Source organism: Eretmochelys imbricata, chromosome 24, assembly GCF_965152235.1.
Source record: "Eretmochelys imbricata isolate rEreImb1 chromosome 24, rEreImb1.hap1, whole genome shotgun sequence".
Taxonomy (NCBI): Eukaryota; Metazoa; Chordata; order Testudines; family Cheloniidae; genus Eretmochelys; species Eretmochelys imbricata.
Genome location: NC_135595.1, coordinates 7,130,746 through 7,147,863, shown reverse-complemented (window position 1 = coordinate 7,147,863; position 17,118 = coordinate 7,130,746). Strand labels below are relative to the sequence as shown.

The 17,118-nt window shown below is 45.1% G+C and overlaps 2 protein-coding genes across 2 annotated transcripts; both read right to left on the bottom strand.

The window, feature by feature from the left end:
• Positions 1-9,066: 9,066 nt before the first annotated feature.
• LOC144279743 (immunoglobulin kappa light chain-like) lies at positions 9,067-12,644 on the bottom strand. The gene is made up of 5 exons (XM_077841365.1): positions 12,586-12,644; positions 11,981-12,310; positions 10,874-11,185; positions 10,379-10,501; positions 9,067-9,498 (listed from the first exon to the last, which is right to left on the bottom strand). Exons 1-5 carry the CDS (start codon positions 12,626-12,628, stop codon positions 9,404-9,406), a joined length of 903 nt encoding a protein of 300 aa, XP_077697491.1. The 5' UTR covers positions 12,629-12,644; the 3' UTR covers positions 9,067-9,403.
• A 315-nt stretch (positions 12,645-12,959) lies between these two features.
• On the bottom strand, positions 12,960-16,536 carry LOC144279744 (immunoglobulin kappa light chain-like). Its single transcript, XM_077841366.1, has 5 exons — positions 16,494-16,536; positions 15,895-16,221; positions 14,283-14,594; positions 13,796-13,918; positions 12,960-13,094 (listed from the first exon to the last, which is right to left on the bottom strand). The coding sequence occupies exons 1-5, from the start codon at positions 16,534-16,536 to the stop codon at positions 13,084-13,086; spliced, it is 816 nt and encodes a 271-aa protein (XP_077697492.1). The 3' UTR covers positions 12,960-13,083.
• Positions 16,537-17,118: the final 582 nt, after the last annotated feature.

Here is a 17,118-nt window from a genome sequence, read left to right as displayed (position 1 = left end):
TGCACGAGGACCTTCTGCAGTTCCAAAGGGTGCTAATATCTACCTGCTGAGAGAGGAATTCACATCTCTTAGTTCATCAGTTGAAATCTGAAGAGAGGTGATGAAATCTTTTACATTAAAACAACCTGAATGCCAGATACGAACACCTTGACAATAGTTTCTGGTTAATATTCTCGATTGGGGTGCAAAATCTACTTTTCCTTCATGCTGATGCATTACATAGGGGCTGACGTATTTTTCTGCAGAAGGATCAAAAAGAGAATTTGAAATACAAGTTGCTAAAAAAGACTCTCCCATGTACAATTTAGTAAAAAGTTTGTTACCATTGATTTGGGTCAACTCAAGTGGGAATGCACACAGGTGATGAGGGCAGGGAACTGGAAATCTCTCCACCCATTGGTTCTAAATGCCGAGGTTTGCTTTTGTTGTTACTTTTCATTAACTCCAGCACAGGCTGCATGAAACCTAACAAAAATATTGGCTAGAAATAGAGAAAAGTTACAATGAATCTTTAACGGAGAAGTACCTTTTTGTTATTCTTTGATCACCTGCTCTGTGTAGCATATTGACAAAGTCCAGCCTTGTCCAGTGCTCACTGTATTAACCCACTCCTTTCTTCCTCTGTATAGTGGTTGCCTCGGAAGAAGGGAGACAAATCCAGCAAAGCCCAGCACAGGTGCGGCTGACCTCTGGGCAGACTGCACAGCTGGACAGTAGCCATTCCGTAAAGTACGGAGAGTTCTGTGGTACAAGGAACATCCGAGTTTACAATGGATTTATGAGAGTTCTCCGCGTCAACCTTCAAATGGCAAATACTCCAGTAAAGTGAACATTCCGGCAAACACATTTTCTCTGATTATCAGTAGCGTACAAAGAAGTGACTCTGGGGTGTATTACTGTGGCCTTGCTGTATATATACACATCCGAACTTTGGGAATGGGACCAGACTAACTGTCACAGGTGAGTTTCCAATGGGCCAAAATAATGATATCGCAATGCTAGGTTGTGACTGATTGCCATTTCAGTGTTAAGCCTTAGGTATTTGTGGGAAAAGGCACCATGTTCCAGGCAGTGACCCAGGCCATCGGGTGAGGAATTAGGAGACCTGGGTTTTTGTTCCTGAGTCACTGGGCACTGAGGGTGAGATTTTCAAAAGACACCAGGACCCAACAGCTCCCATTTAGATGTCTACAGACATGGCCAGATTTTTAAAACACTCCAACCAAAAACCAGATTTTGAAAAGCTGGAATATTTGGAAAATCAAACCTTTTATTTCTCTGCATCTCCAATTCCTCATCTCTATAATGGGGATAATGACTCTCCTGGGTGAAAGCACTTGGAGATCTGTGGATGAAAAGCACCATGTCAGTGCTAGGTGTTATGATTTCCCTGCTGTCTAGCTGGGATGTTACATTAGGAATCAGATTTGATAGTCACACTTACTGATGTTTCCTACTGAAACTGTCGACCCTAGGACATGAGTATGTTTCAGCTGCCCCGTTATCCTATTAAGACTTTAATATTAATCAGGTTCTTTTCCAGGAATTCACCAAGCGGCATGAAATGATTCCACCCACGTGTTCATACAGGGGAATATTCATTGTCTCAAGCAGCACAGTCTGAGTTGCATATAATAATTCAGTGTACGACGAGTGAGATCTAGATCTATTTGAGCCACATTGGTCGCAATTATTCCGGAGTGTGCACATCAAAGGGAAGGCAAGGAATTACTTTAGGCACTATTAGAGGCTGTAACTCGGACTAATGAGATGAACGTAATAGGAAAATTTAGCCTGACTGTTATATCTAAGTAAGAATGGTTCCTCTATCAGGCTTTTTCTAGGTAGATCTCAAAGCGCCTTGCAAAGGGGACTAAATATCATATGGAGGTAAGTATCATTTCCCTAATTTTACAGTTGGAGAAACTGAGGCACAGACAGGGGGAAGTGAATTTGTCTCCAGGATCACGTAACAAGGCAGAGCTGGGCTGGGCATAGATCTCAGGGCTCCTGACTCCCAGTCTGGTGTCCTCACCACCAGACTGAGCAGTTCTTCCGTTGCATTTCGTACTGTACCAAACACGCTGTCGACACTCAGTAAATAATCCACAAAGATCATATCAGGACAAACTTCCGAGCAGCGACGGATTGGGGGAGTCTCCGAAAGTGGATGCGCCAGAGTGTAAGACATAGGCTTTGCCTGTTCCAGCTGTCGTAGACATTTAAAACACGCTGCACTGGCTGGGGTAGAGGTAGGAGCTAGGTATGGACTAGCTCAGCTACCGGTAAACTCTCTTTCCGAACTCTCCTGTGACTCAACTCTCTTTCAGATGCCTTCGAGCCCTTTCCATCCTGGGGCCCTCTGCCCCGGAGCATGCTGAGCTTCCCCGTCATTCCTCTGCTCTGCCTGCTCTCTGATTTCTCTCCTCCCTGGAGCGCAGTTCTCTGGGACATGGGGGAGGAGGTGTCTGAAGGTCAGATGGATGCTGGAGCCATAGATGAGAATGGGGTCTTTAGTGTTTGGAGCCTAATGACAATCCCTTCTGAGATGTGGAACCAGGAGATGATCTGCACTTGTATGGCCAAGGAGAGCAGTACGGGGAGAAACATCAGTGCTACACTCTCCAGGGAAACAGGTCCATTATCGTATCATCCGATCTAACCTGCCTTCCTGGGTATTTATGCTACATCCCTCACCGTGGGTCAGTGACATCTACTGCAGGCTGGAGGAATAGACAGAATCAGACGGGATGGCTCAGGTGAATGATAACCAATGGGAGTGAGGAGAGGTTTTGGAAACCATTGAGAGGGTGCTTGAGTTGTGGGGCAGTCAAGTACAGTCACTGCCCTGTCACCCTCCTTTCCCACCTCCAGCCCTCCTGAAAACCTTCATTTTTCAACCCTCCCAGTGGTGAGAAATGGCTTTCTGGTCAAGCAGCCTGAACCTTCCCCTCCATGCGAGCACAGCAAGGATACAGAAGGGTCACTTGGGGTGAGCCAAAGGGGAAGAACTAGGAGCATCAGGAAGGAAATCAACAGAGGGAAAAGCAGGATGAATGGCAGGAATGGCTTCCTGACAGTGAGATCTAACAGACAGTGGAAGAGATGCTGAGGGGCAGGGTTAGAAGCCCCTATCAAGGGGTCTGGACAAAGTACTCATGATTATAACATAGGGAACAATCCTGCAGTGGCCGGGGGGAACTAGGGGGCACCCAGTGTAACAGGGTCGTCTCCATCTCTGACTTCTAGGATTCTGTGCCACCCCCTTTAAATAACTTGATTCTGTTGCAGCCATCACAGGAGCAGGAGGTCTCAGGCTGAAATGGCTCCATGGAACAATGTTCAGTGCAGGCCGGAAGGATTAGGGCTGGTCTACACTCTTATCAGGTAACTCTGTTGAGCCGTGGTGTGAATTGTTGCTGACATGACTATGCCAGTGAAAGCCTCCGTGTGGATGTAGTTATACTGTGTAAAGGGGTCTTACACCAGCACCGGTTATTTCAGTTCATGAATCAGGAGAAGCTGTGCCAGAAATATTACAGGGCCAAAATTTTGTATAGACAAACCCTTTAAGAAGAAAGCAAATTCCAGGCGGCACAGACGGGTGTGTCCAGCCTTCCGAAAGGCCTTTTAATTTCTTAAATTGCCTGGACATTTGCAGCAAACCTGTTCTGGGAAAAAGGGAACCAGCTAGAATCTGACCACGAAATTCAATGATCCACTCATTAGTGGAGTTATTGGGGGGGTGGGAGGGAAAGAAGAGAGATCGAATAACAATGAGAGGTCATTTTGCAAGGTCATAGAATCATAGAAGATTAGGGTTGGAAGAGACCTCAGGAGGTCATCTAGTCCCCCCCTGCTCAAAGCGGGACCAACCCCAACCAAATCATCCCTCTTCCCTGTCTTCGCACTTCCCTCTCCCTCCATATACAGCAGGGCAGCAGCTCTCAACCTTTCCAGACCACTGTACCCCTCTCAGTAACCTGATTTGTCTCGTGTTCCCCCCAAGTTGCACCTCACTTAAAAGCTACGTGCTTACACAATCAGACAAATATCAAAAGTGTCACAGCTCACAAATTACTGAACAATCGCAGACTTGCTCGCTTTTACCATAGAATGATAAATCAACCGGAATATAAATATTGTATTTATATTTCAGTGTATTGTATAGAAAGCAGTATGAACAAGTCATGGTCTGTCTGAGATTTTAGTTTGTAGTGCTTGTTAGTTTGTTAGACTTCGGTAGTGCTTTTTATGTAGTCTGTTGTAAAACTAGGCAAATATCTAGAGGAGTTGATGTACCCCTGGAAGACCTCTGCGTACCCCCAGGGGTTTGTGTACCCCTGGTTGAGAACCATCTCCGCAGAGCATGGAACAACAGGTGCGGAGCGTCGGGGAACATCTCCCTTTGCCAATGCAGTTGCATGGGACGCAGAGATCAGAAGCCCATGTTTTGATAGGTGTTTTCTACACTCAGCATCTCTTCACTCTGCAGGAGACTGTAGGATTGTGTTCTATGCTGGGCTGCCCTGTATTTTCATCCTTCTCCTCATCCAGCTGTTGATCTTACTCTGGAGAAAGTGCCCCATCAGAGGTAACTCAGTCATAACTCTGACTGCTATGAACACAGCCACTCATCACACAGCCCTATAACTATCCCTTTGTTTCATCCAACAGGGAGAGCTGTGCAAACAGGGAATGAAGTACCTATCAGGCAGATCCCACAGGTAAACTGTATTAACAAGAGGGGACTAGAACCCGTGTCCTGGCCAATGTCCAACTCTAGCGTCTACACTTTGCATCCTGAAATTTCTGAGGTTTCATATAAATTTCTTCTTCTCTGCTCTTCTAGCGGAAGTGTTGTGTAGGGTTGTTGATGTAAAAAAGAACTGCTGGGTTCTACACCAGAGGTGGCTGCAGGTTAGGGATGGTGTAATACTGCAGTGTATATGTAACTGTGCCTCAATGGGCCACAACTGAGAATACCAAATACAGGACAAACTGCTGAGAAATAGGGCAGATACACCCCCCAAAACTGGTGGTTATTCCCCCATAAGATATACCAAACAAGCATCACAACGTCTGTTTCACCACACTGGCTAACAAGAAGTCAGAAAAGCAGTTTCCTTAGTTATTCCAGTCCTTGTATCACCACCAAAGCACGAGACTTACAGATGAGTGGTTCCTTAAAACCAGTTTCATCAAACAAAGGGTTCTTCGGATCCCAAAGGACCAGCCACACACCCAGGTCAATATATCAGTCAAATCTTACCCAACAATCATGCTGTTGCCAATCTTTTAGTATCTAGACTCTAAAGGTTTATTTATAAGAAAGATGAGAATTAAAATTGGTTAAAGGAATCAAATACATACAATAATTGCAAAGTTCTTGGTTCAGGCATGTAGCAGTGATGGAATAAACTGCAGGCTTAAGTCAAGTCTCTGGTTGCTTCCAAATCATTGGAAGGTCCTCAGTCTCTTGGTTAGAAATAATGCTTCCGTTAGTAGAAGTCCATAGTCCAGAGGCTTGAGCAGGAAAGAGGCAAGATGGAGGTTTTCCAGCGCCTTTTATAGCTTCTGCCATGTGCAGGGAAATCCATTGTTTCAAACAAAGCCCTCAGCACAGCTAGTGGAAAATTACAGGTAAAAGATGGAGTTTGGAGTCACATGGTCAAGTCACACGTCCCTGCCTGATTCTGCTTAGTCACAAAAGAAGCCATTACCTATACCCCAGACAGAGCGTTCACAGGACAGTCCATGTGAGTTAGTGTCCTTTTGATGAGCCACTTAACTTGAATGCGTCCTTCACAATGTGCTGGCTAAACATCTTGTCGGTGTTTCCCAGAAGCAAACACATTAGAAATACAGGCATAGAGCCAATACTCATGACTTCAGATACAAAAATGATACATGGATGCAAATAGCAACATCATATTCAGAGAACCAAAACCTTTCCATAGACATCTTACGTGCCACAGTTTGTACAAGCTTTGTGACAATTATATAACAGTGATAGCAACAGTGATCCGCATGGTCATTGTTTAATCGGATAACGTCACAGTATATTTCTGTAAAGGACCATCAGATCATCTAGTTTGGCCTCATGCATATCACAAAGCACCAACACCATCCAGCAATGCTTACACTAAACCCAGCACCCAGGACAAAAGACAACAGCCAAGGACAAAAGAGAAATCTCCACCGTTGATATAGGTTTTTCACACATTCTTATAACACAAAAGCTGCTCTAATACAAAGAATTAATTATAACACCAGATCTTTCCTTTTTCTATTTCAGACTGAATATGCGACTCTGACGTACAAGAACAGAAACGCTCCTCTGTGACTGATGCAGTCTCACTAAAGTGGTTTACATTTTTTAAAAGCAAGAGATGCAAAAAGAAAGAATGAAAGAGAAAGCGAGAGAAATTCGGGAAGTGTCACGTTTGTAATGAGCTATGATGTGATGTGAGTTTGCTTGAAATATAAGAACTTCTATGGTCGTTTCTCTGATCCATAATCTGGGCTGACACCTCCCTTCTTGCAAAAAGCCACATGGGGTCATTTGTGAATTGCCTGCAGGTTGATCAGGCATTGGATTGACCTCTAATCTCAAACATGGCACTTCCCACACCAGAGCACCTATCACAGAATTCACTCACCGCTAGGGCGCCTCCTCCTGGCTGCTCATGGGATTAGCTCCTTCTGGCTCCAACACCCCTTCTGTCATCTCATTCTTGCCGCAGCCCCACTCGCTCTTCTGGACTCTGCACTTTCCTCTTCTTGGCTTGACTGCTCCCTCTTCAGGCCTTGGCCCTCTGGCCAAGTCACTGGGTGTTTCCCCCCTGCCAGGGTATCAAAGTGCCACAGGACAAACTGTCCCAGGGAATCACCAAACCCACTGCCCTGACAGTGCCACTTCCCCAGTGGCTGGGAGGGGAACCTCGGCCTGTCCTCTGCTCCTGGTTCCAGTTCAGGGACTCTTGAGTCAGCAGCTAAGGTCTGCAATGTCCCGCCTTGCTGGGGCTTCCCCGATTCCTTTCCTACTCCGCCTCTCTCAGGCTTTTGCTCCACCACCCTCCGAGGTAAATCCTTCCTTCGGGGCCTGGGTCCCCAGGGTTTCTCCTCTGCCCTGGGCTTCCTCCTTTCCCTCTCTCATGCCCAGAGAGTGACTGCAGCCTTCCTCATTGCAGCCCTTCTCTGCTGCCGGGTTCCTGGCTTTATACCAGCCCTGCCTGCTCCTGCTCATCATCATTCAGGGCTCATTTAGGCCGCCTAGTTCCCCTCAGCTGGGGCCTATCCCTTTAAGTGGCCCCTTCTCAGCCTCATTAACTCCTTCTGGTCTAGTGGGGGTGAACGCCCCCTCACACTCCCTTCAGCAGGATGGGCATTTGCTGCTGATTGAGGGCGATAGAGTCACCTGCTCAGTTTGTTAAGCTACGTCCTGCACTGGAGGAGGTTTCCCATCCAAGCACTGACCCTTGGCGGCTTTGCTGCGGCTTTGGGGTCAGTACTTAGATCACAATCAGGCCTGTGTTTTCACATTTTTACTGTCCCTCGTGGTGAGCCACAGGGCTGGGTAGACCTCCAGTAACAGACTATAGATAGTAAGGGTCAGACTGTAACACCTGTACCCACACGGGTGAGAAGTTACAGATGTGAGCAGTCCCTGGAACTTCAGTGGGACCCCTGCTGTGAATAACGGCTCCCCAGGGGGAGTGAGAGGTTCATCGCCTGGCCCCAAATGAAATACAAAGGGCCACCTACTACTCTCAGTGACCCCCTGTAAACCCAGAGTAACTCCACTGCCTTCAGCAGAGTTCTCCTGGGTGTACACCAGGGTCAGGGAGAGCAGAATCTGGCCCAAAGACTGTAAGAATGAGTATGGAGTAGAGCAGAGGTTCTCAAGCTGTGGTTCGCAGACCATCAGTGGACCGCGAGCTCCATTCAGGTGGTCCGCGGATAGTTCCTTCCAAGGTGCAGGCCTGGGCGGCCGCACACAAAAATGAAGGGCCACCCACCTAATTAGTGCAGCCGCGCAGGCGAGGCTCCACTAATTAGGTGCCTGGACCCTGGAGAAGACGCACATGTAAGGTGAGGTGGTGGCCTTGGAGGGATTAGGGGGTAGGTGGGAGGGGGCAGTGGGGTGAGAAGAGGGGGTGGGGGAATTTGGGACGTGCAGGGCTGCAGCGGACAGAGAAAGAGGTGACTTTCCCCAGCTCCAGGGCTGCAGCTGCCGGAGAGAGACCCCCCTCCTTCCCAGTCCCAGCTCGGGGGCTGGTGGATCGAGGGAGAGAGGGCACATCCATCACATTAGAAAGGTAAGACTACTGATATTCAAATATGAGTTGTGTGCTTTTATTTGTAATTTTATTTGTTAATTATTATTAAGGTTTTTTTTTATTTAGCGCTTTTATCCAAAAGCAGCCTCCACCCAGCTGGAAAGTGTCACTTCTGTCTGGTTCTGCCCCTTCCACCTGCTGTGCGCGTCAGGGGGCCAAGGCTGGTTCTGCATCCGGGTTTTTCTGGTCCAGCTTTTGTGACTGGTAACACACCTGAGTCCCAAGCCCAGTCCGGGGGAGATTCAATTTCTCGTGGGTATCAACCTCCCACCTCCCCTTTCAAAACCACCAAGGGCTCGGCTTAGACATGAGAGTAGCTGAGTTCACGGCGACTGCCTGTGTGAGTAAGGCAGGCCCTGAGCCCCACCTCCTCTTACCAGTGCCCAGCCTGTGGAACTGAGTTTGGGATCTCTAGGGGGGAAGAATCGTCTCCTTCACAGGTCCCAGAACGGTGATGGGGACACTCCACGGCTGCTACCCCAACAGCAGGGCTGGAGCAGGGACTCTGTGGCCCTAGTGCCCCAGCTCCACAGGGGCTGTTGTCTAGAGGGTTGGTGTAGTGGTGGATTCACTCCCTGCTAACCCCATCCCTCTCCCTTGGGCCACACTGAGCAGAGAGCCAATCTCTGGGGCATACAGGGAGCGCGTAAGTTACACGCAGGCTCCTGCAATCCCGCCCCCCTTTATGAAGTGACACCGCACTGCTCCTGCGGTCTGGGACCCTCTGCACCCACAGAGGGGTGGAATTTGTCCAGAAACACAGCAAAATGTTGCCATGATACCTGCAGGACAATGTCCTTCATATCACACTAGGAAATCTCCCACCTTCAAGGGTCTAGTTCTTTTTGTGACTTCCTGCTCCGTATAGGCCAGGCGGGCAAGTGAGTTAATCATCAGATACAGTGTGGAACTGAGCCACATGCAGCAGCAGTGAAGAGCAGTAAGAAGCAGTAAAAACAAACTAACAGCTTTTACAGAAAGTCAACACCTTACAGGATGGTCCTGTCATTGAGATGAGCAGTGAAACAGCTGTGAGTGTCCAGCTTGGATCCCCGTCTGGGCTAAGATTTCCCCCTTTTCCCTTTCACTGGTCGCTGCTCTGTGCTCTGGTTGTGATTCCTTGAATCAAACTCCAGTTGGGCATAAGCGGTTGACCCTGTTTGACAACATTCAGCAACATTAGACACCTGCACGCAAGGTTAATTAGCCAAACTTTGATGCAGTTGGACACAACAATCAGTTACATTTAAAAACAGATTGTTAAGCTTTATTTAAAATTCCACTTTCCAAACAGTGCACATCATTAGCACTGAAACAATCATGGGAATCTTCCTTTAAAAGTCCAGCAGTTGGTTGAAAAAGGAGTTTAGGATTGAGACGGTTTTTCATGTACCCAATTCATCCTCTGAGTCTGCGGCTTTCGTTCTTTTGCTGAATTTCCATATGAGTCAGAAAAGGCCAAATCCAGATTTAGCAGAATTACTGGGGCATTGGAACCATCTGCATCCTAAATTCATTCGTTTTGAGGACCTAGTCAATGGCTCATTAGAGGAAATTAAAATTTTTCTTCACCCCTTACAGCTGTTTTCTGATCAATTTAAACCCAGGCCCAGATTATCCTGCCACTTCAATGGGAGTTGTCCATTTATAACTGATGGGCTAACCAGGCCTCTGCTGTGTAATTTACGTCACTGGTTCCATCCCAACGGAATTTGCCCAGCCATGGGAGTTAAACCTGCTTATTTCAGGCAGAAGTTTGCCCTGTGTGATAAAGCAAATGATGAGTGATAGAAATAGAATATTCAGGCATCAGATGCACAGGCGGTTCCAAGCACCGCGCCTGGCTGAATACAGCTCTTGTTGCTACCGAAGCGTTGCTGCGTTACATTAATGTAGGAAGGAATAAATGCTCAATGGGGACAAACAGAAGGAACTGAGAGAACTGTTTTCAATTATTTTGTGGGAAATCAGCCCCACTATTAATAGGGCTGCTGCTACGTCTCCACACCTGGGACGGACTGTAGTGTGCTGATTACCTGGATTAGAACAGCAGTGACTCCAGGCCAGGCTCAGGGACACCAGCAACACCCCCAGGAACATGGCCACGGCATAGCGCACCGTCTGTGACGCACACCCGCTGGGATGGGCTGTGGAGGAAGCTGACACCAGTGGACGGTCAGGAGGTGAGAATCTTTTTTGAACTTTTTCATTAAACCCTCTGGTTTTAACTTCCAATCCCAGCTCTGTATTCACCTCTCCCCAATAGTTATTATTTAATTCTTTGCAGTGCTCTATAGGTACAATCTGTGTGAAAGCTGCTCTAGAAATCTGAGCTATAATGTCTTGGGGTCCTTTTATTGTCTTAGTTTAGCTTTCCCCAAATAATCTGCACATCTGCTTACTTTTAATTATGACATAAAATATTCCAGCTTTCTGGGAGGGAAAGTTACGTAGAAGCAACTCGGATTGTGCCCACTTGACACCGATTTAATATCAGAGTCTCCATTAGCCTCAAATATCATATCACTCACCTGCAGGATACCTGGTATTTTTCTTCACACTGTTGCCTGAAGAGTTGAATTTGATTTCACAGGTGAAATTCTTCCCACTGGTCCAGGTGTCCATGGGGATGCTGATGTGATTTATGAGGGTTAAAGATCCATCCTTTGCTTTCAATGAGCGCGTCAGCCCCTGTTCCTGCAGCTCCCCAGAAACACTCCAGGAAACATGGACTGGGCTGGACACTCCATGGATCACACAGGCCAGATTCGCTGTCCCAGTGACTTGACTGCCATGTGGAAATGGGACCAGAAGCATCACCCAGCTGCTCTTGGTATAACTGTCTGAGCAGAAGGAGATGGCAAATTCAGTGTGATGATCAAATGAGCTGCAATCTGATTAAAGGTATTAATCTTTCACTCAGAGAGACAAGGTGGGTGAGGTAAAAATCTTTCATTGGACCAACTTCTGTTGATGAAAGACAAACTTTCAAGCTGCCACAGAGCTCTCCTTCAGGTCTGGGAAATGTATTCAGAAGGTCATTTTCCCGATCTGAAGATGAACTCTGTGTCAGCAAGGAAGCTCGTCTCTCTCACCAACCAAAGTTGGTCCTATAAAAGCTATTACCTCACCCACCTTGTCTCTCTCATATCCTGGGACCAACACAGCTACAACAACATTGCGTATCTGTCACATGAATTCAAAGGAACAAATCTATTGAAGAAGGAAATATTAAATCACCACACAACCCGTAACTAGGACAGAGCGCAATACATAGCTGTACTATCTCAAAGGAAAATTGCAAACAATTTTATAAACTTCTCATTAAATCAAAATATTGTTTCATGCAAACATAACTCTTAGGTTAGCAATAGTCCCAACCTGGGTGCCCTGAACAGTCACAGAGAAACTTCAATTTTGTCACTTTCAGGTTTTACATATATTTTATAACTATAAATGTTGTTACATTCCTTCTATGCCCAGAGCATTTAATGTTTAGCTCATCTGTTTGGCTTAAAGCATGCTTTCCTTTGAACCATTCATCAATAACTATGGTATCTTGTCACATTTTAATGGGAACATGAAATATGCTTTGTCAATCAGTTATTAGTCTCCTTAAACAAGCTATGGTTCCTTACCTCCAACAATCAGCGTGGATCCATTCCCAAAAATCAGGTAGCTGCTGTATCTATATGCACAGTAGTAAATGCCAGACTCAGTCTTTTGGACGTTGTTGATTTCCAGTGTCGAGCTGTGTGTCTCATGTTTGCAAGCAAATTTACTTACATTTTGATCATCCAAACAGCGCTTAATACAGGTGGGTTTCTCACCTTCTCTTCTCAAATACCAAAACATGTTACTTCCTCCCTCCAAGTTTTCTGTGGAAGAACACTGGATCTTTGCGTTGTCACTAACTTCAACAAACTGGATCCGCTGAGTCTGGTGCAGAAATAACTGCACTCCCAGCACTGGAGAAATAAAATATTGTTCTAGTCAGTGTCCATCAGGTCTCCAACTGCCACAGATGGAATGGATAGCTGAGCAAAAGAAATTACTTAATCTGATAATGGTTATTCTCTGCATCCCAAATGCTTAGAAAGCTGCTCTAACTTTATACAAGTGAATGGAAATGCAATTAATATCCAGCAAAAGTTTCAAAACATATCATAGATACAGTATTCAACTCTAGTGTCCTACTGACGAGGCTGTTTTCCCAATTTCAGAATTAATGCAGAAGTTTTACCTAAAGAAGATAAAAGCAGATATTCGGCAAAGATCATTTTCATAAAAAAGGAGAACAAAATCCTGACACACTAGTCCAAAGGCTGACGCCGAGTGCACTGCTGCAGTGACTGGATGCAGTTTCTTGGTCATTTCCAGTGAGGAACGCCTCCGAGGAGGATGTGCTGTGGTGATGGGTGGGCTGAAGACTCTGCAGAGGCTACAGCATTTCTTGTAGATTTTCTCTGCTTTCCAGTGGCTCAGGGGTGTAAATAATAATTCAGAATAATTAAACATCCAGAATATGGATGATGTAAATAAACAAACCCACATGAGTTCGGAGCACAAGCCCCTTTGACTTTCAAAGGAAAATGCTCCTAAACCACTTAGGGCCTCTGACAATCCCAATGTAAATCTCTCCCCAGCCTTCCATGTTTGGTTTATTGTAGCACAGTTCTTGGTGGCACAATGCAGACATGTAACGGTTGTTGTCTTGTCGAACTGTTAACCGCACTGCAGATCATGAAAGCTCTGGCATGTGTGAGAAAAAAGACAACATAATACACGATTTTCAAAATAGTCTAAGTCTCATTTCCAAAAGTGACTTTGGGCCAGATTTGCAAAGGTATTTAGGTGCCTATAAATGCAGACAGGTGCCTAGTGGGATTTTCAAACCTGGCTAAGAGGGTTGGGTGCCTCACTCCTGCTGAAGTCAATGGCAGTTAAGCGCCACCCCTTGAGTCTAGCAATAAACTGGTTAAAATTAACTGAATGGGGCTGTTTTCTGATCAATTTAAACCCAGGCCCAGATTATCCTGCCACTTCAATGGGAGTTGTCCATGTATAACTGATGGGCTAACCAGGCCTCTGCTGTGTAATTTACGTCACTGGTTCCATCCCAACGGAATTTGCCCAGCCATGGGAGTTAAACCTGCTTATTTCAGGCAGAAGTTTGCCCTGTGCGATAAAGCAAATGATGAGTGATAGAAATAGAATATTCAGGCATCGGATGCACAGGCGGTTCCAAGCACCGCGCCTGGCTGAATACAGCACTCGTTGCTACAGAAGCGTTGCTGTGTTACATTAATGTAGGAAGGAATAAATGTTCAGTGGGGACAAACAGAAGGAACTGAGAGAACTGTTTTCAATTATTTTGTGGGAAATCAGCCCCACTATTAATAGGGCTGCTGCTACGTCTCCACACCTGGGACGGACTGTAGTGTGCTGATTACCTGGATTAGAACAGCAGTGACTCCAGGCCAGGCTCAGGGACACCAGCAACACCCCCAGGAACATGGCCACGGCATAGCACACCCTCTGTGACGCACACCCGCTGGGATGGGCTGTGGAGGAAGCTGACACCAGTGGACGATCAGGAGGTGAGAATCTTTTTTGAACTTTTTCATTAAACCTTTTAACTTCCAATCCCGGCTCTGTATTCACCTCTCCCCAATAGTTATTATTTAATTCTTTGCAGTGCTTTATAGGTACAATCTGTGTGAAAGCTGCTCTAGAAATCTGAGCTATAATGTCTTGGGGTCCTTTTATTGTCTCAGTTTAGCTTTCCCCAAATAATCTGCACATCTGCTTACTTTTAATTATGACATAAAATATTCCAGCTTTCTGGGATGGAAAGTTACGTAGAAGCAACTCAGATTGTGCCCACTTGACACCGATTTAACATCAGAGTCTCCATTAGCCTCAAATATCATCACTCACCTGCAGGATACCCGGTATTTTTCTTCACACTGCTGCTGGAAGAGTTGAATTTGATTTCACAGGTGAAATTCTTCCCACTGGTCCAGGTGTCCATGGGGACGCTGATGTGACTTATGAGGGTTAAAGATCCATCCTTTGCTTTCAATGAGCGTGTCAGCCCCTGTTCCTGCAGCTCCCCAGAAACGCTCCAGGAAACATGGACCGGGCTGGAAACTCCACGGATCACACAGGCCAGATTAGCTGTCCCAGTGACTTGACTGCCACGTGGAAATGGGACCAGAAGCATCACCCAGCTGCTCTTGGTATAACTGTCTGAGCAAAAGGAGGTGTGGCAAATTCAGTGTGATAGTCAGATGAGCTGCAGTCTGATTAAAAATGTTAACCTTTCACTCAGACGCAAGGTGCGTGAGCTAAAATCTTTTATTGGACCAACTTCTGTTGGTGAGAGAGACAAGCTTTCAAGCTTCCACAGAGCTCTTCTTCAGGTCTGGGAAATAAATTCAGAGTGTAATGTCCCAGATCTGCAGGAGAGCTCTGTGTAAGTTCAAAAGCTTGTCTCTCACACCAACAGGAGAATTCAGTATGATAATCAAAGAAGCTGCAGTCTGACTAAAGATGTTAATCTGTCACTAAGACATGAATTCAAAGAAAAAAATCTCTTGAAGAAGAAGGAAATATGAAATCACCACGCCAAGACTAAACTGGAATATAGCATAATATATACTTACATTAGCCAGAATGGAAATTGTGTGCTCTTTTATCAAGAAATGCACTCTTGAGAACTTTTCATTAAATTGAAATATAATTTCATGCAGTCATGGCTCTTAGGTTGGAAATATTCCCCTCCTAGGTGCCCTGAACAGTCACAGAGTAACTTCAATAGTTTTTTTCCGGCACTTTCAAGTTTTTACCTTTTGGATATAAAATATATGTGTATGATATTCCTTCTGTACTCATAGCATTTAATGTTTAGCTGATCTTTTAGTTTTAAAGTATGCTTTCCCTTTAGCCCTTTATCAATAGCTATGGTATATAATTACATTTTACTGGAAACATGCAAGGCTAGCCCTAGACCAAAGGGCCCCCGAGGCGAGGAGTGCCCCACCTCTCCATTTTTTAAACTTTTGAATACCTTATTTTTTTATTGCATTTGTAGCCCATTTCACAACTTTGCATGCATGATTTATCCCTGTCATATAAGCCGATAAATTTGCATGCTAGGATCCGTAAATCTGTATTGATTCATGCCCTATATAAGCAAATAAAAAAATACGTTTCCTCTGAGCTTCTAGAATCTTTTTAATTTTAAAAATAACAAATGTACTTACATCAAGAAATTGAACTGTGCTCCAACACTGGGTGACCACTATTAATTAGTGTCACAGTAGGTGACAGCCTAAGAATGTTAACCCTCGTCCTTCTGTGCAAAAGGTCACTTTTCTCGCCTTTGCCCTCGCAAACTGCAAAAACAACACCCTGAGCCTGACGCCCTCCGAGCCCAGCATCTCAAGGGATCACTTGGATCACCTGCCCCCTAAATCCGGCTCTGGGAACATGAAATATGCTTTGTCAATCAGTTATTAATTTCCTTAAACAAGCTATGGTTCCTTACCTCCAACAATCAGCGTGGATCCATTCCCAAAAATCAGGTAGCTGCTGTATCTATATGCACAGTAGTAAATGCCAGACTCAGTCTTTTGGATACTGCGGATTTCCAGTGTCGAGCTGTGTGTCTCATGTTTGCAAGCAAATTTACTTACATTTTGATCATCCAAACAGCGCTTAATGTATATGGGTTTCTCTCCTTCTCTTCTCAAATACCAAAACATTCTACTTTCTTCCAATTTTTCTGTGGAATAACAGTGGATCTTTGCAGTGTCACTAACTTCAACAAACTGGATCCGCTGAGTCTGGTACAGAAATAACTGCACTCCTAGCACTGGAGAAATAAAATATCGTCATAGTCAGTTTCCATCAGGTCTCCAACTGCCACAGATGGAATGGATAGCTCAGCAATAAAATTTACTAAATCTGATAATATCTATGCTCTGCAGCCTAAATGCTAAAAAACCCAGGTATAACTTTGTACAAGTGAATGGAAATACAATTAAAATCCAGCAAAAGTCTCCAAACTATCATATATATTCAACACTGATGTCCTATTAAAGAAGGCTGTTTTCTCAATTCCAAATTTTAATACAAACATTTTACCTAGGGAAGATAAAACAAGATATTCGGCAAAGATCATTTTCATAAAAAAATTAAAATAAAATCCTGACTCATAGGCCCAAAGGCTGATGCCTAGTGCACTGCTGCGGTGACTGGGTACAGTGTCTTGGTCATTTCCAGTGAGGAACGCCTCCAAGGAGGATGTGCTGTGCTGATAGATACTAGAGGGGTGGGTTAAAGAATCTACAGAGAGTACATTTCTTGTAAAATTTCTGTGCATTCCAATGGCACAGAGGTGTACTATAATGATTTAGAATAATTTTAACATCCAGAACATGGATGATCTATGTAAACAAACCCACATGATTTTGGAGCACAAGTCCCATTGACTTTCAAAGGAGAATGCTCCTCGATCACTTAGTTCTTTTGACAGCCCCAACCTAAGTCTCTCCCCAGCCTTCCACGTTTGGTCCATTATTGTATCATATTTCTTGGTGCTACAACACTGACCTGTAATGAACTTTTGGAGTCTCATCTTGGCAGACTTAAATTGCACCTTTAATCATTAAACTGAGGCCTTAAATTACACCTTTAATAATCAAACTAAAAGCTCCGACATGTTTGAGAAACAGAGAGGCACCTAGTGGGATTTACAAACATAGCTAAG